Source organism: Podarcis pityusensis (genome assembly GCF_964106645.2).
Source record: "Podarcis pityusensis genome assembly, chromosome: 5".
NCBI classification, from domain to species: Eukaryota; Metazoa; Chordata; class Lepidosauria; order Squamata; family Lacertidae; genus Podarcis; species Podarcis pityusensis.
The window spans coordinates 23,550,660-23,578,502 of NC_138032.1; the positions used below are offsets into that span (position 1 = coordinate 23,550,660).

Consider the following 27,843-nt stretch of genomic DNA (forward strand, 5'->3'; position numbering starts at 1 on the left):
GCTAAATGCCAGCCCTGGCTTGCCATAACAGAAAGTTTCAATATTTGCTGAGTGGGAAGAGATTGCTTTTTCAAAGACATTTAAATTTGTTGGCACCTGAATAGTCAGATTATATAAAGGGGAGAATGTTGAACTGGGAAAACTAACAGTGTGATGATGATCTCAAGTATGTTTACTCAAAAGTAAGGCCCAATGATTCAAATGGGAAAACTTAATAAGGGAGCAAGCATCACTGGATTTAGGGTGCTGCTGCGAGTGGTTCCCCCCCACAGGTCACAGAGCCAAGTGGGCACAATATTGAGAAGATCCTATTTTGGGGAGCCAAATTATGACTTCAAACAGGGTGCCATATTACGAAAGATTACCAAAGTCTGCCCCCAGGGCAATCCTATAGCACAGGCATGTCCAAAGTCCATTCCGGGGGGGCTAATCCGGCCAGCTAGTTGGTCTAATCCGGCCCCTGTGGCAGTTTCTTTCCTGGGGTGAAATCCTAAAAAAAACCTCGACAAATTCAATCCTAAAAAAGGTCAACATCTTTGGTCGGCCCTTTGATCGGCCCTCGTGGCCCTTCACTTCATCAAATCTGGCCCTCTTTGAAAAAAGTTTGGACACCACTGCTATAGCAAGATCTACTGGGATAAACAGGGTTAGAATCCAGCACATCTCTGGCTGAAATACCCTGTGGCTGTAAGCCCTGAGGGCAGGCACAGCCGGGATTCTTTGTTAGGAGGGGGGCAAAGTTGTTGAGCTTCTCTTGGGAAATCACAGATAAAAATGTCCCATAAATTGGGATATTGCAGGGGGAGGGGGCAGGCTTCTGCTGGGGCGGGAGCAGTACCTCAGATAATTGAGTACTTCCAATGCTTTTCAATAATATTTCTAGCCACCTACACCCATGCCCTTTGTCCCATGAAGGTCCCCCATCTCTGAGGGAACCAGTTGAGAGGAGGGAAAATTAAAGGGTTGAGATGAGGAGGCTGAGATAACTGGTCCATCATAGGGGATACCCTTCTGATAATAGGTTGGCCGGGGTGTCCCCTCACCACACTTTAGATTTTCTGCGCTTGCTTTTTTTACGCCCTCTCACACCCGGCGCAAAGGGAAGACGACCCGAGCGGGAGGCTGCTCTCGGGAACAGGCTAGCGGGCGCAAAGGGGCAACAAAGCCCTCGGCGGGGGAAAGACCCAGAGCTCGGCTGGGCGCCCCGTGCGAAGCGTAAAGGCTTTGGAGCGCGCGAGGAGCCCCCCATTGCAGGCGACGCCTCCGCGCTCCCTTCCATCTCCCGTCGCTGGGAGGAAGGGGGCGTGTGAGCAAGCCCAGAAAGAGAGAGCCGGCCAGTGGACACCCCACCCCTCCACATTTCTCTTTGAGGCGATTCGGGGAAGCCCAGACGCTTGGCGAGGGTCCGGCGAGCGGAGCGCGCCAAGGCTTTTCCGTTTTTCTCTTGGCGAGGCGGCCAAGCCCTCTCTCCCTCCCTCGCGCCACAACAGGGCCGGGGGGCGTGTTTCTGGTGTTCCTCGCAAACTTCCATCCTCTCACCTCTGCGGCGGCTTCTCCCTCCCTCGCAGCCTTAGGAAGCTCGTGAACTTTTTGCCTCTCCATTTATGAGCAGGATCTCGGTGGGCGGCAGGAGAAGATGGAGGGCTATTGAGGAAGAAAGAAAGAGGAATACAGCGCAGGTAAGGACAGTCCCTTCTACTCTCTTTCTGCTGGTTTTAACTCAGGTTCGTGGCGGTGGGCGCCATCCTTTCCCCCCTCCTAAAGGACTCTGCAAAAGGCCACCTGTCAACTGAGCACAACCCTTCAATGCATCTGATAAAAGGGAACTTTAGTCCGAGAGAGCTTATGCCATAATAAACGTGGGGTTTTTTTTGTTTAAATGTGTGGGGAACTTTGGGTTGCTGCTACAGCAGCCTGCAAGTGAGTAGAGATTATTTCTGAGGCTGCTTTGGAGAACTTACTTGGGGGGTGCATGCTCTTTATTTGTAATTTATTTGCTTCTTATTGCTGTGGTGCATTTTTTTTTTAAATGGTGTGGTGCTATGGATTTCTTTCCAGAAGCCTGGCTTATCACTGAAAGAAGTTGGGTGGCAACTGCAAAAGGAAGGATGCCATTGGTGTCATTCATTGTTTTCAAAGGGTTTTACTTAGACTAGACGCACTGAAATTAATGGACCTAAGTCAGCCCTGTCTATTATGCACACAATGGGTCTGCTCCAAGGAGGATGAACTTTGGTGACAACTTAAAGGCTGCCGGCCGGACTTTTTCTTGTTCCCCGGCCAAGCATCCCTTTGGTCATGTTACGCAATCGCTATTTTGTGCATGCAGCCGCCGGCTCCTTTCATGCAGCAGACCACATGCACGAAGAGGGAGAAAAGAAGTAATTAAGAGCAGATCTCCCAACAATGTCCGTGCGTAATGACAATCAGCAACCCTGTCTGCAAAAGGACAGCGACAAATTTCTCTTGTCTGTGAGGTGAATGTTGAGAAACTTGATCACCTTGCAGAAGCTACTGTAGCTGGAATGAGATAGGATCTGGGTAAGATCTGGGCTCTGCCGTGAACTCACTATGCCTTATTAGAGATTTGGGGAGGAGAGGGGCTGGAATCAAAAACAGCAATCATTTCTGTTGTTGTTTTTGTTTAGTCGTTTAGTCGTGTCCGACTCTTTGTGACCCCATGGACCAGAGCACACCAGGCACTCCTGTCTTCCACTGCCTCCTACAGTTTGGTCAAACTCAGGCTGGTAGCTTCAAGAACACTGTCCAACCATCTCATCCTCTGTCGTCCCCTTTTCCTTGTGCCCTCCATCTTTCCCAACATCAGGGTCTTTTCCAGGGAGTCTTCTCTTCTCATGAGGTGGCCAAAGTATTGGAGCCTCAGCTTCAGGATCTGTCCTTCCAGTGAGCACTCAGGGCTGATTTCTTTAAGAATGGATAGGTGTGATCTTCTTGCAGTCCATGGGACTCTCAAGAGTCTCCTCCAGCACCATAATTCGAAAGCATCAATTCTTCAGCGATCAGCCTTCTTTATGGTCCAGCTCTCACTTCCATACATCCCTATCTATTTTATTATTATTATTATTATTATTATTATTAGTATTCATCTCACACCACCCTCTAAGCTAGGATAGAAATACCTTATTTCTCCCCCCCCCCTACACACACAACACCCCTATGAGGTTGGCTAGGCTGAGAGTGGGTGACTGGCCCACTGTCACCTAGAGGGCTGGCAAAGCGGAGTAGGGATTTGAAGCTGCCTCTCCCTGACACTCCCTAAGCATTTGCAGCATGCTAGAGCAATAGAATCCACCATTCTAACCTTCTAGATTCTGCAATTATTATGCTAGCTTGTGAAATTAATTACTCAATATGTATTACTCTTAAGGAGTGGAGTGCTTCGTACATTCAAAAGCGCTATAGAATGCTCAGTATTGACTCAAGACTCTGTACTGGAAATCTAGCATTTACTTCCAAAATATTAATTAATCTAAAATTAACCTAGCCAAACAGTAAACACTGTTTATTCAAATATAAGACTACTCAGTGCCCCTTTAATCTACAGTTGAACTCTGCTCTGATTCTGCAGCATTAGCAAAACAGGAGGAGGAGGAAGGGGGCATTGCTTGTAAAATCTAAAAACCATGGAGAAAGTGGGATAAAGTTTAACTGCTGTCAGTCCTGTCATAGCTTATTAGCTTTCTTAACCACCACAGTCATCTTCTAAACTTCTTGGTTTTTTTTCTTTTTCTGAGTCCTAAATTACTTGGCAAAGAAGGACCCAACGTGTTTTTTGGCAAAGACAAACCACAAACAGATTTATGAACACTCTAAATAATGAAAGAGTGGGCTTATTTATTTGGAACAATAGACTCAGTAGCGTGTCAGATTTCAGTTTTTAATACCTGTCAACACGAACTCTCTCCCCTCCCCACATTCACTAAAAGAAAGAAGCTGCGAAGGAATGTTATTTTCTTAAAAAACAAACAAGAAACCCCTGCAGAGTTGTTGCATGTGTGTTTTTAAAAAAAAATAATAAGAAGGACCTTTCCTGTACTGTTTCTAAAGCAGGCTTTATTCTAAACAAGTCCTGAGGTCAAAGATACAAATTTGTGACGTCTCATCTTGACACGATAACTTGTGTTGTGTTCTGTTCCTTACAGTTTTGTTTGTCCACACTTGCTGTTGCGTCAAGGTCTCCATGCAGGATGGAAGGAACAGGAAGACGCAACCCCTGTTTTCTAGGATTTCTGCTTGGGTTCTGCTGGGCCGCTTTTCCTCGCAGCAGTGCGTGTCCTAAGCACTGCGCCTGCTATGTACCCACTGAAGTACATTGCACATTCCGGTATTTCACTACCATCCCAGCACAAATCTCCCCAAATGTGGAGCGCATCAACTTAGGGTAGGTTTACAACAATATTGCTTGAATTTGTAATGTGCGGTAAGGAGAACCAGTTGCCCCCACCTGCTACAACTAACATGCCATAGGAGACTTAACTGGGGCACACACTTATCCGTGAAGCCCCATTTCATTGACTTGGAAGAGATCAAAGACCACCTTGCTTCATTCCTTGCCAATCCGTGTATCAACTTTCACTTGAATTAAGCTCTGATTCATTTGATCGACTGAGACATTAACCAAGTTTGAACTTGCCTATGATGACAGGGTGGACCGTCTGTGTGTTTGTCATCACATGAGTTTTCTCTCTTTCCCGTTTTGTTGTTTTTTCATACTGGCAGCCTTGTACCTGTTTTGGATGTGATACTAAGCAATGCTTTAGCGTTACATACAGAAGCAACAATAGGCCTGAGGCTCATGCACTTCTCCTCTTATGATGCAGCCACAATATTATCAGAAGCAATGGTATCTAGGTTTTTGTTTTTGTTTTAAATAGCTAGAGTACATCCCTGGCAGCTCAGTGTCATGGGAATTGCAGGTCCCATGATGCTTAGCTGCCCTGGCTGCTCCAAGTATAGTATTCCGATGAAAGCCTCAGGGTTATCCTATCGAATACCATAGGTATGGTATGACTGAAGAAAGGTCTGGGGAGCTGTTACTTATTTAAAGATTTCCTCTCCTTGCATTTCAGCCAGAAAAGCTCCCAAAGTGGCTTACAAGTCACTTCTTCTTTAAAAAATGTTTCTGCCCTCAGATTTACGCTCTAAAAATGGACAGCACCAAAGGAAAATAGATAGGGAGGGAGAAGGAAATAAGCTGTTCTGAGTAAAAGTTCTTAGTTGCAAGTGCCTCTAATGACCAGTGCAGATGGAGACACCAAAAATGGTTGGTCTGCACTGATCATTTGCTTCTGTATCCTGTAGTGCAGGACCTCCATACTCATGCAAACTCTCCTTACCTGTCTGCACTATAGGTAGCTTTAGGGATAGGCATAGAGTAAGATTGCAGGGGAAGGCACCAGTGCCTGATTTGGATTCAGTAAATGACTTGTGTCAATGCAGGTTCAATACCCTGTTCACAGTGCAGGTTACATTCGACAGTGCTTTGGTGAGGGGAGGCCCTGGCTCTGCCCAGTGGACCTTCTTACTACTTCCACTGAAACTTGCAAGCTAGCAAGGAGTCACTGTGACAGATAACTAGAGCTGGACATGAACCCTTATTGTGAATACTAAAGAGCACTAAGACGTTAGGCTTTAAGGTATAAACCCTGCCTAAACTATTCCAGGGTCTTTGCTGATGACTTAGGAGGTATGCTTCATGGAAAGCTTGATAGCATTTTATTGTTTACATTGTGAATTTGTGAGTATCTACTATATAGTTTGGAAAGTTGTTGGTTTGCTGTGCTTTGGGAGCTCCAGCAGGGAAGTGGAATATATCTATTTTAAGTAAATAAAGTAACCTGTATAATCACAAGTCATAGACATTCATTCTAGGGGTGCGCATACCTACAAATTTCCATCTGCCACTGTACTGATAAAGCTATTCTGAAAATAACATGGCAAGTTTTAACTAAAATTTATTTGCTTATTTGCAAAAGAGAGACTCTGTTTTTGTTTGTTTGTTTTGCCTTTGAACTATAGCTGACTGACTAAACCCAGATCTGGAATGAAATGTTTGTTACAGTTACAACAGTTTGGTTAAACTGACTGAAACAGATTTTTCTGGCCTGGAGAAGTTGGAGTTGTTGATGTTGCACAGTAATCAGATACATACAATTCAAGACAGGACATTCTCTGATTTGCGCCGGTTGCAGGTAAGAATGAACCGGGAATTATCCATCATTGGTTCTGTGCCAAATTCTTACCTTCGGCCCTTTTATAAACGAATAGCATACATACTATGGGTGCAGGTTTACAGCCTAACTTCAGTTTTAAAAGTTGTTCTCACTGCTGAACCAACTTCCCCCTTGCTTTAATGTAACATTTGAATATGGTTGACTTTTATTCTTCAGATGGTGTTCCTATTTTGCTCAATTTTTAAAATATTATTATTATTCTGTCAACAGGTCTTGAAGATGAGCTATAACAAAGTCAAAGTTATTGAAGCAGGCATGTTTCATGGTCTAATGAGTTTGGTACGGTTGCACATGGATCATAACCAAATTGAATTTGTAAACCCCAAAGCTCTCTATGGCCTTACATCACTGAAACTAGTCCACTTGGAAGGAAATTTGCTCAAGCAGCTTCACTCGGACACTTTTGTCACCTTCTGCTACCTCCAGATGTTCAAAACATCCTCCATAAAGCATATCTACTTGTCTGACAACTTGCTTTCTTCTCTGCCTCGAGACATTTTCATATATATGTCCGAGTTAGAAAGCCTCTTTCTTCACGGGAACCCTTGGGCTTGTGACTGCGAAATGAAATGGTTTGGTGAGTGGGCGGAACGGCAGCCAGGTATCAAATATTCTCTTTTTATTTATATACTCAACTTGCATTTATTTCTGGAAGCATTTTTACCTTCCTCTGACAAGGATTCCAAAATGGTTTCCATAAAATAAAAAATAAAAATAGTAGGAGGTTCATGTGGCTGTTAAATAGTCCATTTGAAGCCTTTGCGGTTACTCTGTGTATTGTATTATGTGCCAGTTATCCCATAATGTAATAGCATTAAAGCAATTTAAGAACATATTATACCATTGATATCAGAAATCACAAAAATGCAGAACCACCGACAAGGAATAAAACACCATGCTAGCCATAGTCCAATAGTCTAAGCACTATTATTAAGGGCTAAAAACAACCCACCACCATAAAAGCAGAGACTGAAATATTGCTATCAATGTTTAAATGGTGTTAAAAGCAGATACAATTATGTTAAAAGGCTTGGGAGAACAACAAAAAAGTATTTGCTGTTGAAAATGCATTAATGTAGGTGGCAGGTGAGCCCCCACCCCACCCAGATAGCTTGTCCTGCAACAAGGGGACCACCAATAAGAATTCCTTTTCTCCCAATAGCTACACTCTCTACTTCATATTGAGAGGGTAAAGGTAAAGGTAAAGGGACCCCTGACCATTAGGTCCAGTCGTGACCGACTCTGGGGTTGTGGCGCTCATCTCGCTTTATTGGCCGAGCTTCCGGGTCATGTGGCCAGCATGACTAAGCTGCTTCTGGCGAACCAGAGCAGCACACGGAAACGCCGTTTACCTTCCCACCAGAGCGGTACCTATTAATCTACTTGCACTTTGACGTGCTTTCGAACTGCTAGGTTGGCAGGAGCAGGGACCGAGCAATGGGAGCTCACCCCGTCGCAGGGATTCGAACCGCCGACCTTCTGATCAGCAAGTCCTAGGCTCTGTGGTTTAGCCCACAGCGCCACCTGTGTCCCACTCTTCCTCAAAAGGGCCATTGGTTCTGTTGGCAGTGCTACTTAACCAGCTATTTCCCCACAGAACATGTGTAAGAAAATACCTCAAACTGCCGGAGGTCTCCTTTAAGCTATTATAATTCTCGCCAGCACTTCAATTTTCAGTGCCCAGGAATCACAGCACCGCAATAATTGTTAGGATTTTCAGCATAGCATCGCATACCTTAAAGAAAAGAAAATCTGAGAGACCACATCCTCCTTCAAATAAAATCTAACCACTAGGGCTAACAGCTGATTAAATAAATCTTACGTTGATCAGACGCAAGGCTGATGGTTCTGAAAAAGCACATGGATTTTGTTTTAAGATTGTGCTTGAGTGCATCACGCCTGGCACATTAGATGAAGCTTTCCCTCAAGTGTGCCTGCAACCTAGTTTTTGTACAGTTTTACTGTCATCAGTACTTGTATTCACTAAAAAATCTGATGCCAGATTAATTTTTATTAAAGAAAATGTTGCAGCCTTCTTGATCATAAATACAGAATATTTTAATGTATTTCATTTTACATTAGAGCACTTTCAAGTTTGCAGAGTCAGTCACATTTTCTTTATTAATGGAACAGTAGAAGAAGAAGAAGAAGAGTTTGGATTTGATATCCCGCCTTTCACTCCCTTTAAGGAGTTTCAAAGCGGCTAACATTCTCCTTTCCCTTCCTCCCCCACAACAAACACTCTGTGAGGTGAGTGGGGCTGAGAGACTTCAAGGAAGTGTGACTGGCCCAAGGTCACCCAGCAGCTGCATGTGGAGGAGCGGAGACGCGAACCCAGTTCCCCAGATTACAAGACTACCGCTCTCAACCACTACACCACACTGGCTCTCAGTAGAGTTTGCTATATTTGAATCCATTGTTTTCATAACTAATTGTAAACAGAAGGGATTTTCCCCCTGGACTGCTTCACCAAAAGATGTGTTTGACAAATGATTCCCTGGAAAGATAATACAGAAATGAGAATTTTCACCAAAATGGTCTAGAGATTTGACAGCTCTTGCATAGAACTTCCACAGGAATCCAGCCTTTGTTCCTCTCTTGTTTATATTATCCCAAAGTTATAAGAGAAAAATGCAACTTCCTCCCCCTTCTCTGGTATGTGGCAAGAAGCTTGTGTTACAAACTTCACATTATGGAGCTGCCAAAAACTTTAAATGAATAAAATAGAACAATCTCAAATAAAACTCTGTCTGGCAAAATTCCTCCCCCAAATATGTATTTGCCGCCGTTTAAAGATATAACCACAGATAGGTTACTGTTCTGATCCTACAGCATATGTTTTTATTGCAAAAACTTGTATAAATGAGTAACAGATAGAACAACAACGTGTTCTAATATATTTCCAATTACAATACCAAGTAGAAAAATGGAATACCTCTTAAAAATGATATGTTCAACTCTTGTTTGAAATAATTTGAAACCCATGGTGGAAGCATTCCTAACCAGTGGGGTGGGAGAGTAGATATTTTCTATCATTGGGAACTATTTTGTTGCTAGACTGGTGGTGGGCAAGGAACGAACAGTTTTCTGAATGCAATTATGCATTCGCATGCCCTTTAGAAAGGGGGGGGGGGAATCTAGGGCCAAGAACATGCGCATTGAAGCAAGATGGGAACTAGAGATAACACAGGACCGAAGTTCAGATTCCAACATAAACTTTGGGCAATGGGCATTAAACTTGTAGCCTTACCCAAATCTGTCTTCTCTGTTCTTGTTTAATTTTTCTAATGTCTACATCTAGCATCCTCTTGCCCCTGTGCTCATTCTGAGGGCTGAGTCCTAGGCCTTTGTCCTTGTTCTGGTTCCTTTCCTTCCCATTCTGTAGTAACCATGGCTAATCATCAATTACTGTACTGGCTGGCTCCTAAACAGATCCAAATGATTGCTGACTGAGGTCTGTCATATTTCATGGACACCAGAAATATCTATCAGCATAACAGGACCTGTTGCTTTTATGCGTGAATCAGTCAAGCAAAAATGATTTTTACCGTTTCTATCTCCTTTCCAGATGTTGTCAAGTGCAAAAAAGACAGAGGTGTTTCTGGTGTTCTGCAATGCCCATTGTGTGCCAATCCTGGAATTTTTAAAGGCAAGCAGTTAAGCAGCATGCAACCCTCAGATTTTAATTGTGTTAAGCCAACTATAGACCCAGCCTTGAAATTGAAAAACATCACTGCTCCCGATGATGGTGGCTTTACGTCAGTTTCTCCCAGAGATTTTATGGCTCCCATAGGATCCATGGTATTCAACATGACAGACCAAGCTGGAAATCGAGCAAACCTGATCTGCAATGTGCAAAAGCCTGCAAAGATGTCTCCAGTTACACTAAACAAAATCGACAACACCACAGTACTTGAAGTATCCTTGTCAACATTCCTTGTGTGTAGCATTGACCACGAGTATATTCAGCAGTTGTGGAGCCTCCTGGCCCTTTACAGCGATTCTCCGTTAAAACTGGAAAGGGAACTGTTATTGACAGAAGTGCCTTACATCAGTTATAAGTACAAGCAAACAGACTCCAGAAATGACGAGCTATTCACTGATGTAGAAGCTGAAATGAGAGCTGAGCCTTACTGGTTGATGCAGGAACAAGTTTCATTGCAGCTGGACAGGACTTCAACCACTCTCAACACTCTGCACATCCAGTATTTCACAAATGCTCAAATTGCCCTCCCAGTGAATCTCCCAAAATCAGAACGGCAAAACTGGGCCATGATCTTACAAGAAAACACCACAATAACTGAATATACCGTTTTAGTAGGGGGGTCTGTGGAACTGGACTGCCAAGCGCTTGGAGACCCTACCCCTGTAATTGAGTGGGTATTAGCAGATGGGAGCAAGATTAGAGCACCATATATTAGTGAAGATGGGAGAATCGTGATAAAAAAATCTGGAAAACTCATGTTGCGTGCAGCAGATAATTTTGACAGTGGCGTTTATCACTGTATAGGAACCAATTATGTTGATGCTGATGTCCTGACTGTTAGGATTACTGTGATAGATCCTTATATAGAACACAGCCATTTAAACGGCCCTCAATTTTCCATATTTTTAGGTGACACACTTCACCTTCCATGCCCGTCTACAGGTGCCCCAGATGCCCCTGTTACCTGGATCTTACCTGACCACATGGTTCTTCACCACTCTTCAAAAAACAAGCTTCTTTTTCACAACGGCACATTAAAAATACAAAGAACAACAGACCGGGATGGTGGTTACTTCACGTGTGTCGCTGCTAATAAGTATGGCGTTGATATTTTGGTTTACCAAGTAGTAGTTGAAAGGAATTTGAACAGGACACAAAAACTCGATATTCAGCTAGAGGATGAAGCAGCAGAAGGATCTGGCAATGAAGAGTACAAAGTTACCACCAAACCTCAAAATCCTTCATCTGCCAGGCAAACCCAAGTAAGCAGCGAGGAACCCACTAAAGATTCATATATAAATCAGCCCACGCAGAACAAAGCCAGTGCCAATCGCAAAGAGATTTACAGGCGCAACAAGGACAAGACGAACAAACGGTTTAGAGGGCGCCTGAGGCAATTTGATCCTTCCACTAGGAGAATTGATCCATTGCGCTGGGCAGCATTTTTGGAAAAAACGAAGAAAAAAGCCACTTTTCCAAGAAAGCAAGAAAACGCCACAGCAAAACCAACAGTAAAGGTTCTGTTGTCCTCAAAGACTTCTGAAAATCTGGAAGAGACATCTGGAGATGATATATTTCCAGAGGAAGGATTTATTCTACTAGCAACTAAAAGACCTGCGATATCCACTCTGAGAGAAGCCTCTGGAAATGTAGTGACAGCAGAATTTGGAAGCATGTCAAATGATTTCCGTTCTTTGGCAACATCCAGCATGGTTACAGAAACCACAACTCCAGTAACCAGCCCAGTGGTTATGAATTACAAGACACCCAAGAACCAGAAGTTACTTTCAGAACTTAAACTTGAAAAAACTTCTCTCGAAGCATCTCAAACACTATCTACCAACATGGAGCCATTAACAACACCATCTTATAGTCCACCAAGTACTTCTACAGAAGCTTTAAGTACTTTTCAGAGCTCGATATCATCTGGGAGAAACAATTTGCATCTAAAGGCCACACCAACAATTACACCAGCAATGAATATTACCAAGAGTACCCTGTCTGCAGCTACCCACAAAAATACTGAAAAACCTGATTTATTTACAGAGGCAACTGAGAAAGTATCAAAGAAATCCAATCACCAGGTATCTCTAGTGACAGCCAATATTCCTGATGATGATGTATTTAGTCATATGCATGCTTACAGTACACAAAAAATAGTGCCTCGGTTACCTTCAAGCTCAACCATTGTCACTCACCAGCAGATTAAGGTAGTCGGGGGTGCTACAACTCACAACCCACCACTCCCCCCCAGGCAGTATAGCAGACGAAGAAAAATCTCTAATAGAAGACGAATAATTAGACCTGGCCGTATTTCCAACATTGCAGGTCGTAGATTTGCTTTTGTTAAATCACGGTTTGCTCAAGCAAGTACAACTCTACCTCCTCCTGTAGAAGTGAGCACACCTGCATTATCTCCTCCCAAAAAATCTCTTGAACAGACTGTCTCTCAAGCCCCTGTTTCCACTTCATATAAAACTCATCACCCAGAAGCAACAACTGCAAATCAGTTTTGGGCATTCTCAAGAAGCAAACTGGTTGCAGCTGAAGAGCATACAACTTCAACAACAATCCCCTTCTATCCTGAAAGCACACAAGTTGTATCGCACCGAGAAGCAAAATCTGCTGCAGCGTTACAAGGAATCACCGACGCAAACCCATCATTTAGCATCAGACTCCCAACAGCGACTATCCATAGTCCCAGGACTGGCATGGAAACCACATCTGCCATGTCACCTTTGGTTATGAAATCTACCCTTTCCGCTCTTGGAACTAAGGCCTCTTCCGTTGTTTCAACAGGGGGAATTCCTTTGCATAATTTCTTTGGAAGCAATGGTGCACAAAAGCAGCTACTGGAGAAGGAACCCAAGTTGCAAACAAGCAGAGAACCCTCACCTAGAGTATCTGCTTTGCCTCTCCAAACTACAGTTCCAATGCCAGCATACACAACATCACCCACATATAAAAGGGCTGTTTCAAAGACTGAGAACCGAACTGATGATCCCCTAATTCAACCCACCAGTGACAACATGATGGTAGTAAAACTAGTCCCCCTGCTATCGCCTGATGCTGCAAAATTGCCATCTTCAGCCTTTGCCTCCAATCTTACAACTGTTCTAGGAAAAGAAACAGATGCCGCCACCAGCATCCTACCAATTCTCTTTCCAACTACTACTGTCCGTGTTAAAACTAACGTTGCCAGATTCAGAGCGTTAAGACCAGGCAGAAGGAGGGGTCAGAGGAGGAGAAGGCCTTTGAAAAACCCCGTGTCTTCATACAGAAACATCATTCTCAGCAAAGGTTCTGCTACGGTGTCCAAAAAACCCACGGCTTCTCCTTCTTTAACAACAGCTGAAAGCATAAGGGAAGCTGCCAGCCCCCTAACAGATGAACTGTTTTCAAAATCCACTAGTATGGATGCCATTAGAACTACACCACGGACGCCCAGTCTTGGCACAACTGACACAGTTGCAGAGAATAAATCCACACCAGCTACTCAGATAAGGAATATCCCTACCGAAAATACGGTCACTACTGAGATAGCAGTGGGTAACTCGTCTTCTGAAAAACCTGTGACTGTGATCCCACTCACTGTATCGTTCTTGGACACAGCCAGCACAATCTCAGCGATACCAGGCACATCCTTGGTAACACGGGCACCAGAGTCCAGCAGACTAACTCTGGCTACTACAGTGGGTGCTGATAAGGAATCAGAACAGACTGTAGGATGGGAAGCTAGCAAAAAAGGCCAAACAACAAAAGCAGCTTTTTCTCTTAAAACTGAGATAAGTAACCAAACTCCTACTAATGCAAGATACCCCAGCACACAGTCTCCTAGCCCATTAGCACCCCAAACAACGCTCATGCCGGCTATCACACCAACCACTGCATCTCCCAGGCAGGGGGAACTGTCTTGGCAGGAGGCTGCAGAAAGTGGCAAAACTTTCACGGTCAGCACATTGGGCAGATTTAAGTCCCCACAGAGCTCCACTCAATATACTCCTTTGTGGACGAAGGATAAGAACAATCAGGTGAAGAATTGGGCTGAGAAGACCATAGACCAGGAAGTCGCTACCACCAATCAGATAACCTTAGATTTGTTCCACCAACGCAGGGGGGCAAGACCCAGGATAATTGGAGGGAAACTGGCAGCGTTTACGGTCTTGGCTAATTCAGATGCTTTCATCCCTTGCGAAGCCAGTGGGAACCCTCGGCCAATAATACACTGGACCAAGGTATCATCAGGTACGTTTCTCAAGTTTACATGGAATATTTCTTTTTCCTTTTTTATATATACACAAGATACAAGCTAGGATATAGTGTGGGCAGTATTAATATCTTAAGAATGCTTATAGCCCTAGGGTTGGGTTTTGAGGGTGCAATGAGAACCATTGTGTTGTAGAGATTCGTGTGTTGGGCTAGGACTGGGGGGACTCTGGTTCAAAAGTGTGTGGCCCTGGGGCAGCCATACTCTCTGCAATAGCCGCCTTCTCCACCAGGCAATTGTGAGGACAAAATGGAGAGCGGGGGGAAAGAGACGCATGTATTACCCTGAGCTCCTTAGAGGAAATGTGGTTTTATAAATACAATCATGCCTTTGAACACAGTTGTAGAAATCCTTTCTTCTTCCGTGGGACTTGAAAAGCAGTATTGGGTAAGGGTCATAACTCAGCAGTAGGGCTGGGCAATATATCAATATATCACCCCAAACCAGTTTGAAGTCCGTATTGTGATATTGGTTTTGTAATTTTTGACCTGGCAATATTTCACAAATCGTTATCTGTGTGTGTGTGTGTGTGTGTGTGTGTGTGCGCGCGCGCGCTATGCAAAAATGACAATACAGGAGAAACTGTGAAGCCAGCCAGTGCCTCTACATAGCTCCATCCTTATTTCAGACTGATATATCATGATATTTTGCTGGGGATATATCACCATGTTGAAAACCAGATATCGCCCAGCCCTACTTAGCAGTAGGGTATGTGCCTTGCATGTGGAAGGTCCCAGGGTCAACCTCTGTGATCTCCAGAAACATCTGAGAGAGGCTGCTGCCTGCAGAGCCACTGCCAGTCACTGAGTTAGATGAGCCAATGGTCTGACTCTGTATAAGGCAGCTCCCCATGTTCTTATTCTGATGCAGGGCTGCAACTCTGATGACTTACCTACATTTTACTTCTACTTACTATATAACTCTACATACGAAAGGATAATTTGACATTACCGTATTTACTCGACACGGGTGGCACTGTGGGTAAAACCTCAGCGCCTAGGACTTGCCGATCGCATGGTCGGCGGTTCAAATCCCCGCGGCGGGGTGCGCTCCCGTCGTTCGGTCCCAGTGCCTGCCAACCTAGCAGTTCGAAAGCACCCCCGGGTGCAAGTAGATAAATAGGGACCGCTTACCCAGCGGGAAGGTAAACGGCGTTCCGTGTGTTGCGCTGGCTCGCCAGATGCAGCTTGTCACGATGACCACGTGACCCGGAAGTGTCTGCGGACAGCACTGGCTCCCGGCCTCTAGAGTGAGATGAGCGCACAACCCTAGAGTCTGTCAAGACTGGCCTGTACGGGCAGGGGTACCTTTACCTTTACCTAATGTGCCATTGAATCTAACGTGCACCTCAATTTTCAGAACCTTGAAACCAAAAAAAGTATTTGCTGGCAAATGTAAATGTGCCATCGAATCTCATGTGCACCTTAATTTTCGCAACACAATTTGGGCAAAAAAGGTGAGCATTAGATTCGAGTAAATACGGTAGTTTATTAAAGTGGGGTTTTTAGGATGAAAAGTTTAGAAAAGGGATGAAGCACAAAAGCAATAGAAATGCAGTACAAAAACCAAAATAAAAACCATTTGACCTGCCAAGCAAATCAAAAAAGTAAGATTTTAATACAGAGATTAGGCTAATTTTATTTCCATCTCTTTCAACTAGGGGTTGATGCGTCAAAACACAAGCGTGATAACAGATTTGAGGTTCTTCCCAACGGGACTCTCTCCATCCAGAACGTCAACATCCAGGACCGCGGACAGTACCTCTGTGTGGCTGCCAATCAGCATGGTTCCGACAGGCTTCTTATCACATTGTCGGTGGTGACTTATCCACCTCGAATCCTGGAGGGGAGGTCCAAAATCATTACTGTTCACTCTGACAAGCCAGCAGCCCTGAAATGCACTGCCGAAGGCCGTCCCATTCCTACCGTATCATGGATCCTTGCAAACAAAACTTACATCTCAGAATCTTCTATGGGAAATGAGGCTGTTTCTGTGCAAGCAGATGGCACGCTGGTGATAAAGAAAGTCAGTGTTTACGACAGAGGGATTTACACATGCACAGCAAGCAACGCAGCTGGTTCAGATACAATGACAGTGAGGCTGCAAGTTATTGCTGCGCCGCCCATTATACTGGAAGAGAAGAAGCAACGTATGTTGGAGAATATTGGGGGAAGCTTGAAGCTGCCCTGCACTGCCAAAGGAAACCCACAGCCCTACGTTCACTGGGTTCTCTTCGATGGAACAGAGGTGAAGCCTTTGCAGTATATAAATGGCAAATTTTTCCTTTTCCCTAATGGAACCCTTTACATCAGGAATATCAGCCCTTCTGACAGTGGGAATTATGAATGCATAGCCACCAGCTCCACTGGCTCAGAGAGGAGAGTGGTCATCATTCAGGTAGAACATAGCGACACAGTCCCCAGAATCACAGTTTCATCTCAAAGACTGACTCAGCTGAATTTTGGGGACAGGTTGCTTCTGAACTGCTCAGCTACAGGGGAGCCAAGACCCAAGATAATATGGAGATTACCTTCAAAAGCTGTTGTTGATCAGTGGCACAGGTAGGTCTCGTGAAAATCGCAGCATTACTTATTTGCTTGATTAGCCACCATATTTTTCCGTGTATAACACGCCCCCCATGTATAAGACGCCCCCTATTTTGGGGGGCTCCAAATTGAGAAAATGGGGGGAGATTGTATCCATGTATAAGGCGACCCACAATTTTGAATATAATTTTTTAATAATAAAAAAAACCCCTAGTCCTATACACGGAAAAGTACGGTATATTGTAACCATTGGATTTCACATTGGATAGTGTTGTGCTGGAGGAGAACGATAAAGCTTCTGGGACAAATGAACTGTTCTGCCTTTGTGTCAAAGAGGGCTGAATCAAACAAATGAATTTATTGACACCCTTTGCTGAGCTGCTCTGGTACTTTGGTATGAGGGGTGTCGAGCTGTCATTTGCTGAGTGACTTGCAGAACAATCCAAACCCTCCTTACACCAGGCTGTGGAGTGGTAGTGGTTGAATTTGATGGAAGTGTTTCTCAGCCAACTCTGCTGGCTAAGTCAGCTCTCTTGCCAGCCGCCAGCCATTGCCCTGACCTTTCTACCCAGATGCTGTGAGAGGCACGACTGCAGATGCAGTTGTGGTCTTGGCATTCCTTTAAACTCCACTAACAGGTGTGGAAGCTTTGGACTGCACCTTTAGATGCCAGAGCAGTACAGTGCTACAGTATTTAAGAATGAGACTGACGATATAAGGGTTGAAGCACATTTTACCATACTGTCCCAGTCCAGTTAGGGCTGTCTTCACCACAGCCACTTCAGGGACAAGCAAGGCTCCTATGAGCTCTTGTTTGTAAATGTATTATTTCCATTAAAACCTCATTCCTAGGTTGGGTGGTTGCAGCTCCACAGCATCAATATCATAGTATTTTATTTTATTTTATTTTGGACGAGTTTGCTTTAACTCATGGGAATACAGTTCTGCCCAACATTTTGGCCACTAACCATCAATTGAGTTCTTAAGTGAAGCCAGTGGTTTCCATATTAGAGCTTGGCAGTAACAAATCTTGTGATCTCTAGACTGACCTAAACAAAGCATCTAAATCCAAACAGATTGCAGATCCCTGGAGTCTGATCCACATAATTAACATCTGCCAGCTCTCTGCAAGGCTTCCAAACAGAATGAGCAGAGGAGTGATATGTTTGCACTTTCCTGATCCAAAACTAGTGCATGTCATATGAAGAACAAGTAGGCTTGCAGTTCGCTCTTACATTTGACAAAGGAGATTTCCCACCAAGTCAAGCTGTACCTATAGATGGAGGGAGAGGGGCTTCCAAAGGCTTCCACACAACCTGGAATCCTGTACAATTCTGATATAAGCCAACATGGAAGCCTTTGCACATACATCTATGTGTGTAGCCCCCCCCCCACCTTTGTGCAGAAGTTCACACAATATGCACAGTTGCCATGGGAGGAGTTGCTTGATGCAGCCGTACTCTCCACTCATGACTCCTGAAGAGGACTCAAAGGAACTTCCAAATGCTTCTACTCAATGCACTCATATCTTAGCTTGTCTTTAATGTCATTGAGAATCAGCAGTTTTACAGTTACGGTCTCCGTATTTTTTGGCATATAAGGTTCTGGTTGTGGGCTTCCCATAGGCATGTGGTTGACCGCTGTCAAAACAGAATTCTGGACTAGATGGGCCTTTGGCTTCTCCCAGAAGGGCTCTTCTTATGTTCTTAAGCAGGCATAGGCAAACTCGGCCCTCCAGATGTTTTGAGACAATTCCCATCATCCCTGACCGCTGGTCCTGTTAGCTAGGGATGATGGGAATTGTAGTTCCAAAACATCTGGAGGGCCAAGTTTGCCTATGCCTGTTCTTAAGTATAACAGACTAAATACCTTTCCTTTCTTCCATTGCTTTTTAGAATGGGGAGTCGAATCCATGTGCATCCCAATGGATCCTTGGCTGTTGAAAGAGTCACAGAAAAGGATGCTGGTGACTATATATGTGTGGCTAGGAATAAAATGGGAGACGACTTGATCCTAATGAAAGTCAGCGTGACAATGAAGCCTGCAAAAATCGATCAAAAGCAGTATTTTAAGAAACTGGTGCCTTACGGGAAGGACTTCAAAGTGGACTGCAAAGCTTCCGGGTCCCCTGAACCAGAGATATCTTGGAGTTTGCCAGACGGCACAATGATCAACAACGTGATGCAAGCAGATGACAGTGGGCACAGGTCTCGTAGGTACACTCTGTTTGACAACGGGACACTGTATTTCAACAAGGTGGGAATAGCTGAAGAGGGCGACTACACGTGTTATGCTCAAAACACACTTGGGAAAGACGAAATGAAAGTGCACATAACAGTGCTAGCAGCGGCGCCACGGATCAAGCAGAATTCCAAGACCTATGCAAAAGTCAGAGCAGGAGACACTGCAGTTTTCAACTGTGAAACCACTGGTCAACCTAAGCCGAACATTTTCTGGTTGTTGCCTTCCAATGACATGATTTCAGCTTCCAATCACAGGTATTTTCTTCACATTAATGGATCCTTGTCCGTCACAAAGGTGAGGCTCATAGATGCTGGAGAATACATATGTGTTGCTCGCAACTCTGGTGGAGATGATACAAGGCTTTATAAACTTGAAGTAATCTCTAAACCGCCTCTCATCAATGGGTTGTATACAAACAAGACTATCATTAAAACAACAGCCATAAAACACTCAAAGAAACAAATAGACTGCAGAGCTGAAGGAACGCCCATACCCCAAATCATGTGGATTATGCCTGACAATATTTTCTTAACAGCCCCATACTATGGGAGTAGAATAACAGTACACAAAAATGGGACTCTTGAAATTCGTAACGTAAGGTCTTCAGATACGGCAGAGTTTGTCTGTGTGGCACGTAACGATGGCGGAGAAAGCATATTGGTGGTCCAGCTGGAGGTGTTAGAAATGCTTAGGAGACCAATGTTCAGAAATCCATTTAACGAGAAAGTAATAGCAAAGGCTGGGAAAACTGCCTTTTTGAACTGCTCTGTAGATGGAAACCCCCCTCCCGAGATAATCTGGATGTTACCCAATGGAACAAGGGTTTCCAGTGGTTTTAGAACACTCCATTACTTCTTGGGGGACAATGGCACCCTTGTCATCTACAGTCCTTCCAAAGCAGATGCAGGCAAGTACCGGTGTGCTGCTAAAAATAAAGTTGGCTACATTGAAAAGTTGGTCATATTGGAAGTTGGCCAGAAACCCACCATCTTTATCCACCCAAGAGGAACAATAAAAAGCTTAAGTGGGGAACTGTTATCCCTTCACTGTCTTGCTGGCGGAAGCCCCAAGCCAAGCATAATATGGACAGTCCCCAATGGTGACGTCCTAGACCGGCCTCAGATTAATGGGAGATATATGTTACTAGAAAATGGCACCCTCATTATCAGAGAAACCACCATACATGACAGAGGAAGTTATGCATGCAAAGCTCAGAACTACGCTGGTGATTCAACGGTAGTTGTTTTTGTAATTATTGTGGCACACCCGCCACGGATTACAAACAGACCGCCAAGGAATATCCGCACAGTGGCTGGGGTACCAGTTCAGCTTCACTGCATGGCACTGGGAATACCAAATCCAGAAATTACATGGGAGCTGCCTGACCACTCATTACTTTCCACAGGCAGCAAAGGCCGGCCATCTGGAAGTGAACTTCTCCATCCACAAGGAACATTAGTAATTCAGAATCCAAAGCTGTCAGATGCTGGCATCTATAAGTGCATGGCTAAGAACCAGCTTGGCAGTGATTCCACTGTAACATACGTTCAAGTTATCTGAGACGAGAAATGCAGCCTGAACAATTGATAACAAAGGCTAATCAGGAGCCAAAGTTTGGCTTTCAAATATGTTTAATCAAAAGCAGTCATGTCAGATTCGTTAAAATTGCGATTCTCAGTTTACAGTAGACACAGTAACAGACAGAAAGATTTGGAGAAAAATTGTATCATGTTCCGATATGAATATATTAGAGGTATTTTTAAAGCGACATTGAGAACTTAAGGCACTTACATCTTGACTAAAGACAGTCAAATGCATCGCAATATAACTTGAAATATTTAGTGCAAGGATGGGTTTGTTAAAAAGTTGTTTCTTACTTCCCATTTGGTAGTAGTACAAGAAGTATGAAATATAAGATACGTAAAGAAAAAAGAAGAAATGGGATGGCTGTTCTTTACCTTGTGGACAAATATGAATATTTTGTATCTATCTTACCATTGTTGTTGTTTTTAAACAAAAAGGTGCTGCCAGTTTTGTAATACTGAAATTTAGTTCTTTCACGCGGGAGTCCTTTTTTGTGGGGCAATGGAAGAACCAATAGAAAATAGTTTGATAGGGTTGTGTGTGTTTTATTTTAAAGAAAATATGGATTATTTTTGTAAAATAAAAAAGCAATCAGATCTGCATATAAAGAAGTGCAGATGTATAATTGCCATTCAGCTGCTAAACATTTTACATAAAAAGAATAAAGTGCCTTTAAGTTTAATAAGTAAGCAATGCATGAGCAGAGACTGAGGAGGAAGCAGTAGGACAGTGTACTTTTCTTCTTGCTTGTTCTGGGCACCTGGAGGCACTGGCTGAAAAATTGATGCAAAGAAAGAACCTTTGGTCTACTCCAACAGAATACAGCTGTCTCCAAGAAATTGCGCCGAGTACCTTATTTATTTATTGTAAATATTTTTATATTGCCTGTCAATTAAGGTATATTCTTAGGGCAGCCGCAAAAGACATCTGTTTATACGTGCCACATAGGATAGAACTTTGACTCTAGTGATATAAGGCTGTGCTCTGTCAGAGTAGGAGAACTCTGGATCCCAGACCGCAGGCTATGCCAAGAACTCCCACTGCATTATAGACTGCATATACATGATTCCCTGCATCTAGTTTGTTGCAGAACAGGTGAATATGCAGCTAACATGGCACAAATCTTGATCCACCAGCCTAAGCCCACAACTGTTGTGTGACACTATCCCTCCAAGAGGGAAAGCAAGAATTAGCAACCTTTTCCTACATGCTTAAGATGCTAGCTACTTTATTGGGACCTGAATAAAATCCATACTTCAAAACTCTTTTAAGAAATGTGCATTTAACTGGAAATCTCAAAATGGCATACCTTTTCCTGGTATGTCTGAACTATAGGAACTTGTGGTTTATTCTTACTGGCTGCTTAAAAACACACACATGAGGATCAAAATGTAGCAGCCCAGACCTAGATATAGTTTACCTGCTCCACTCCTGGATCTGAATGCATGTTTCACTTATCTTATCTTGCCTCTCTGCCAAGGCCAAGAGATGATGGCAACTCCATCACACTGCCTCCTGCAAATATTACAACCACTATCATGCCAGTTGACTATGGGCAAAACTATAGCAGGAACAGCCTTTCTCCTGATGGAAATACACTGGTACCTCGGGTTACATACGCTTCAGGTTACAGGCGCTTCAGGTTACAGACTCTGCTAACCCAGAAATAGTGCTTCAGGTTAAGAACTTTGCTTCAGGATGATAACAGAAATAGTGCTCCAGCAGCACGGCGGCAGCAGGAAGCCCCATTAGCTAAAGTGGTGCTTCAGGTTAAGAACAGTTTCAGGTTAAGAACAGACCTCCAGAATGAATTAAGTACTTAACCCGAGGTACAACTGTATGCCGTATTCCCAGATTTGGTCTTTGCTGGGTCGAGGACATCCAGAACCTGAGCAGATAACAGGAACACCTTGACAGTATTTCCCTTTGTTCTGCAGTGGAGGATCTGTTTGGATGCAAAACTTTCACAATATCCAAGAGAAAAAGAGTTCCACAATTGTGAGCAGCACAATGTAATAATATTACCCAATCATGTGAAAACAGAATGTTCTGGTGTGGTGTTTTTAAGGGTATAGAGCACTGGTAGGGAACCTATGGCCCTCCAGCTGTTGTTGAGCTCTTATCATCCCCAGCCACCATGGCCAGTGGTCAGGGTTGGCGAGAGATGTCGTCCAACAACAGCTGGGCAGCTACTGGTCTAGAGCAATCACAACCTGTCCTTAGCCTCTGCAGTCAAGTTCCAAATCTGTAAGAATGAAAGAGCTGCGTCAACCAAGGTTGAGAACCTGTGACTCTCTAGATGTTGTTGGGCTCCAATCCCCATCAGCCCCAGCCAGCATGGCCAACAGCCAGGAAGCTACAGTCCAAAAACATTTGGAGAGCAGCATCCATAATTGTTATATTGCTCTAATGGAAGACTCATCTTTTGCTTGATCCACATAAAGAGAAAATTAGGCTTTGCTTGATCCACGTAAAGAGAAAATTAGGGACGCGGGTGGCGCTGTGGGTAAAACCTCAGCGCCTAGGACTTGCCGATTGCATGGTCGGCGGTTCGAATCCCCGCGGCGGGGTGCACTCCCGTCGTTCGGTCCCAGCGCCTGCCAACCTAGCAGTTCGAAAGCACCCCCGGGTGCAAGTAGATAAATAGGGACCGCTTACCAGCGGGAAGGTAAACGGCGTTCCGTGTGCTGCGCTGGCTCGCCAGATGCAGCTTGTCACGCTGGCCATGTGACCCGGAAGTGTCTGCGGACAGCGCTGGCTCCCGGCCTATAGAGTGAGATGAGCGCACAACCCTAGAGTCTGGCAAGACTGGCCCGTACGGGCAGGGGTACCTTTACCTTTACCCACGTGTGTACAGTAAGCCCGCAACTTACATGCATTACTAAGTTGGTAAAGACTGTACCAGATGCATTTGGATGTGGCTGTGTGGGAAACAGAATACTGATCTGACCCCAGGGCTGTCTTACCCATAGGCGCTAGGGGTGTAGGGCACCCGAGCTCTCACGGGCGCCAGGTCGAGAGTCCGGGGCCCAAGAGTTGAGTCTGGGGAAGAGCCCATCAGTCGGTCGGAATGGGCTCTTCTGCTGTGGGCGGCTCTGCGCCGTGAGTTTGGGGGCGACCGAGCCAGTGAGATGCTGAGGCGGGCAGCTGGCTCCACCCTCCTGCGCAACTGGGGGGGGGGCGCCAGGCAGATCTTTGCACCCCAGCACTGAATATGCTTAAGACAGCCCTGTCTGACCCATTAAGGTCATTCTTGCGTCCTTATTTAAACTCCATTTTAAAATCATGTGCATGGGCAGGGTTCATGGAGAGAAAACGTCCCCAAAGCGTGAGTAAAATAGTTTTGACAACCATTAATTCAGGTGTGCTCTTTAAACAATTTTATGTAATGTTTAAACCAGGGTGGTAAAATCCCAAGAAGATTATCAACAAAGAACCTATCCAAACATAGGGGACTGTCAGCAAAATGATAGATGAGCTTCTGCATAACTAAAGGCCAAATGACATTGGGACAAAAAACCCTAAGTTCACACAGGCTGAACAGGTGAAACAGAGCATGCAAGTGAGTGCTATTCTACCTTTGCCATAATATACACAGTGGCAGCAGAGGTCAACACGCACCTGCAACTTTTTGACACACAAGATATATTAAAATATATTTTCAGCTCTTAATAACTTACGATAACCTACAATATTAAGGGAAATATGCCTTCGTATTTCGAGGAGTAACTCCCAATGTAATGAAATCTGGAACTAGCATAGCACAAGTCCACTCCTTAAACAGAGCTTATTCCTCTTGCCCCTTTCTGGCGCCTGGTGTCCTCACAATCTGTTCCCAGAGGAATTGGGGACCCTCTGGAGGAGACTTTTGAGGACATGGGGAGGCAGAACAGGAAGAGGGAAAAGAAGAATCAAAAGTCATATTGCATAGGCGTATCTTCATTGCATAAGTAGGCAGATACTGGGTGCAAGTGGATCATTGTGCAGATGTTTTCACAACAAACACAACAGTTCAAAAAGTATTTATTACACTAAAGATTTGGACATCCTGTGGGAAGGTAGAAATGCGTCATCCGGGTATAGCAATGCAGATTTCATTTTACATAATCTGACTAATTTGCTCAGTAGAGATTGTTTATTCACAGTAAGCCTTACGATCGGCTTATCACAAGGCAAATGAAAAGTTCATACAGAAAACATAGTCAAATAGTCTCAAGTATTTTTTTAAATGCCCTACATGAGTCACATTCAAAATTTGTGCATCTAATTCTAAAAGGTTATCACAGAATACTAAAAATTCACAAAACAGTAGTTTCTTCTGATTATTCTTTACTCGAATATGAGCAAATGCCACTTCCACAAGATTAAAATAGTTTCTGTTTTTATAGTAATAAATCTGATGATAATTTACTTGTGCTTTGGCAGCAAATTTATAAATAAATACAGCTGAATTTATTTACACAACTAAAAATAACCAAATTTTTGAACACCCACCGTACAAAATAATAAGTAACTATTTCTGTGACTAGAAAACTAAGGCCTAGTTCTCACAAACAGCAGATGAGGTGGTAAACCTTTGTCTGAAATGTACCACTTTAGACTGCAGTTGGGGTTTCATGACTGAATAAAGTCACACAAAAATAAAACTACCCATCTTCTAGACATGACAGTTTGTGTAAAGGAACATTTTTTCATGGGGAGTGTAGACCCAGTTGAGTGGATGAAGTGATTTTATTTAATATATATGGAAAATCCAAAGGAAAGTAATAGTTCTACAGCATTTCAGAAAACAGCTATTTCCTTACATTTCAACTGTATTATGAAATCTTTTGGAAAACTGTTTAGAATACCTGGAAACATGTGTAAAAAAGAAGAATTAGAAGATTAAACAACTTCCCTGAAATTATTCTGAAATACCCACACTGAGAGATAGAAAATGGTTATCTTAATTTCCAGTGCATGCTGTGGAAACCATGTTAGCATATCTCCAGTGGAATTACAGGAAACAGAATGAAAACCTATGCATTTAATTATTCTAGTCTCAAACTGCAGTTATAGGCTGCAACCCTGAGCATGACTGAACATGTGATTATTTAGGTTTTGGGTACTCATTTTGATCATCTGCAGGTAGGAGATCTTGCTACGGAGATTTGTACTGAAGTCTAGTAGGCTTATTATTGTCAAACTACTGGATTTTTAAATAGAAACTTGATGAATGCAGGTAAGGATCCTCCTTCAGGAACTTTATTACCACAATAAAAGCAACAGAAAAATCAGGAACTTTGCAAACAAATTCTTTTATAAAGTGCTTATGAAATCTACAAACATGATCAAAATTAATTTAAAAAACCGAAATCAATACACATTCTACCAAAAACAAAGGGGGGGGGGGAGCCACCTTTGTGCATTAAATAAAAAAAAATGGAAGTGCCTTTTTCGTAAGTAGTTTGGTCCAGTGCAGTTCTTAAGAAAAACAAAACTTGTTTTCCACAAAAAGAAAGGAAGGATTTTTAATCCTGTAGAGGGGAGCGGGGAGTGTTCATACCCTAAAAGCACCAAATCCATATATTCTTCAGCAACAAATGTTCTTCATATAATCCCACATAATCCATACATTTATAATTAGTTAAGTGCAAAAACAAAACAAAAAAATCACCTATTTCTTATATATTCACATCAGTTGCAGCACAAAAAATTGGGGGGGGGGGAGATAATTAGTGCAACAAATTCTGTTTCCCTATTCTTCAGTGCAAACACTTTGTCTTATTCCCATCTTCCAGATTCAGAAGTTTGAAGGATGGCCATATGGATTCACACCTTGCTGCGGCTGGTTACCTAGGAAATGGGGGTGAAGGGGGGAGAACGTGCCCAAATGTTAAAATCCTGTGCCAAGTTACTGAAGTCAATGAGATTTAATGCCGGGTTAATGTGCGGAGGAGCCCCACTGATTTCAAAAAGAACGTATTGGCAAGTATAGATAAACTAGTGGCAAACGGTACCCAAATCAAATACATTACAACTCTGCGTTTTCGGTTATTTAATGGGGAATAGAGGTCACTGAACAACTCTCAGTATCCTTAAACTCCAGTTCCCAGAAATCTTTGGGGGGAAAGCCATGACTGTTTAAAGTGGTATCAAGGCATTTGAAACCTATGGCGTGAAAGTGCCTTAGCTTCAACAGCCACCTAGAATCACAGCTAGTGGTGATCCTACAAACGAACATTTCAGTGGACCATATTTCCCATGAATGTGTGTGGATCGGTGTTCGGGATGTCTTATCGCTAACAAAAATATTCATCAAGTGTAAGGTCTGACCATCAAAGCCCTATTGCAAAAAAATGGCACCTGAGGATGCTGTGTCAGAGAGTTGCTGCGACAGAATTATGATAAACGTAAAGCAGGGCAGTTGAACATGTAGCCCACGACACTGGCCATCACCCATGTGTTGTGGTTTGTCATGTGCTTGACAACCTCACCCTTATTTGATTTTATTTTTTGCAGTGCCAAACAGGTAGCAAAACCAAGGATTGCTACATATGGCTGGTAGTGGGAAGCATTTGGCTTGATCTGTAGAAGTTGTATGATTTAGAACCAAAAAATTAGCACATTTCGTGGCTTGCAAGTGTCTGGTTTCACTGCCCTGGCTTCCCTCCTTATAGGTAAAGGTAAAGGGACCCCTGACTATTAGGTCCAGTCATGACCGACTCTGGGGTTGCGGCGCTCATCTCGCTTTACTGGCCAAGGGAGCCGGCGTACAGCTTCCGAGTCATGTGGCCAGCATGACTAAGCCGCTTCTGGTGAACCAGAGCAGCACATGGAAACGCCGTTTACCTTCCCGCCGGAGTGGTTCCTATTTATCTACTTGCACTTTGATGTGCTTTCGAACTGCTAGGTGGGCAGGAGCAGGGACCGAGCAACGGGAGCTCACCACCGACCTTCTGATCAGCAAGTCCTAGGCTCTGGTTTAACCCACAGCACCACCCGCGTCCCTTTCCCTCCTTATAAAGTACAGGCAACTCCCAGTTTAGGCTCATCCAAATGATGCACAATTGCACATACACACATGGCACCAAATTTGGAAGTAACCCCATGTCCTTATGAAAAGGGGGACAGCAGGAGCGGGGTGGAGGGGGAATGGGGCGAAGCTGGGCAGAGTGGGCTTTTGTGTGCTCTGCTTACACATGTAGAGGTCTGGGACGGAAGCTCCTCCACAAAACTAGGATTGCCTGTACCAATTCCTCT

At 43.8% G+C, this 27,843-nt stretch overlaps 2 protein-coding genes across 3 annotated transcripts in view; one reads left to right on the forward strand and one right to left on the reverse strand.

Moving 5' to 3' along the window:
• The first annotated feature begins 1,549 nt into the window (after positions 1 to 1,549).
• IGSF10 (immunoglobulin superfamily member 10) lies at positions 1,550 to 21,866 on the forward strand. 2 transcript variants are annotated; one of them, XM_081007705.1, is made up of 7 exons: positions 1,550 to 1,679; positions 4,164 to 4,402; positions 6,083 to 6,212; positions 6,465 to 6,855; positions 9,823 to 14,205; positions 15,888 to 16,788; positions 18,669 to 21,866. In XM_081007705.1, the coding sequence occupies exons 1-7, from the start codon at positions 1,605 to 1,607 to the stop codon at positions 20,575 to 20,577; spliced, it is 8,028 nt and encodes a 2,675-aa protein (XP_080863831.1). In that variant the 5' UTR covers positions 1,550 to 1,604; the 3' UTR covers positions 20,578 to 21,866. The 2 variants fall into 2 exon arrangements, with proteins under 2 accessions (XP_080863831.1, XP_080863832.1); XM_081007706.1 differs by lacking the exon at positions 1,550 to 1,679 and having other exon boundaries at positions 4,264 to 4,402; positions 6,040 to 6,212.
• A 2,742-nt stretch (positions 21,867 to 24,608) lies between these two features.
• MED12L (mediator complex subunit 12L) overlaps positions 24,609 to 27,843 on the reverse strand; it is a 169,567-nt gene continuing 166,332 nt past the window's right edge. Inside the window, exon 44 of the mRNA XM_081008375.1 lies at positions 24,609 to 26,436. Coding sequence (XP_080864501.1) covers positions 26,384 to 26,436 — 53 coding nt within the window. The 3' untranslated portion in view covers positions 24,609 to 26,383. The remainder of the gene's footprint in view (positions 26,437 to 27,843) is intronic.

Coding starts and splice junctions, on each gene's coding strand:
- IGSF10 (XM_081007705.1), top strand. CDS start 1,605: ATGAGCAGGATCTCGGTGGGCGGCAGGAGAAGATGGAGGGCTATTGAG. Junction 4,403..6,082: donor GTGGAGCGCATCAACTTAGG/GTAGGTTTACAA, acceptor TGTTTGTTACAG/TTACAACAGTTTGGTTAAAC. Junction 16,789..18,668: donor GTTGTTGATCAGTGGCACAG/GTAGGTCTCGTG, acceptor ATTGCTTTTTAG/AATGGGGAGTCGAATCCATG.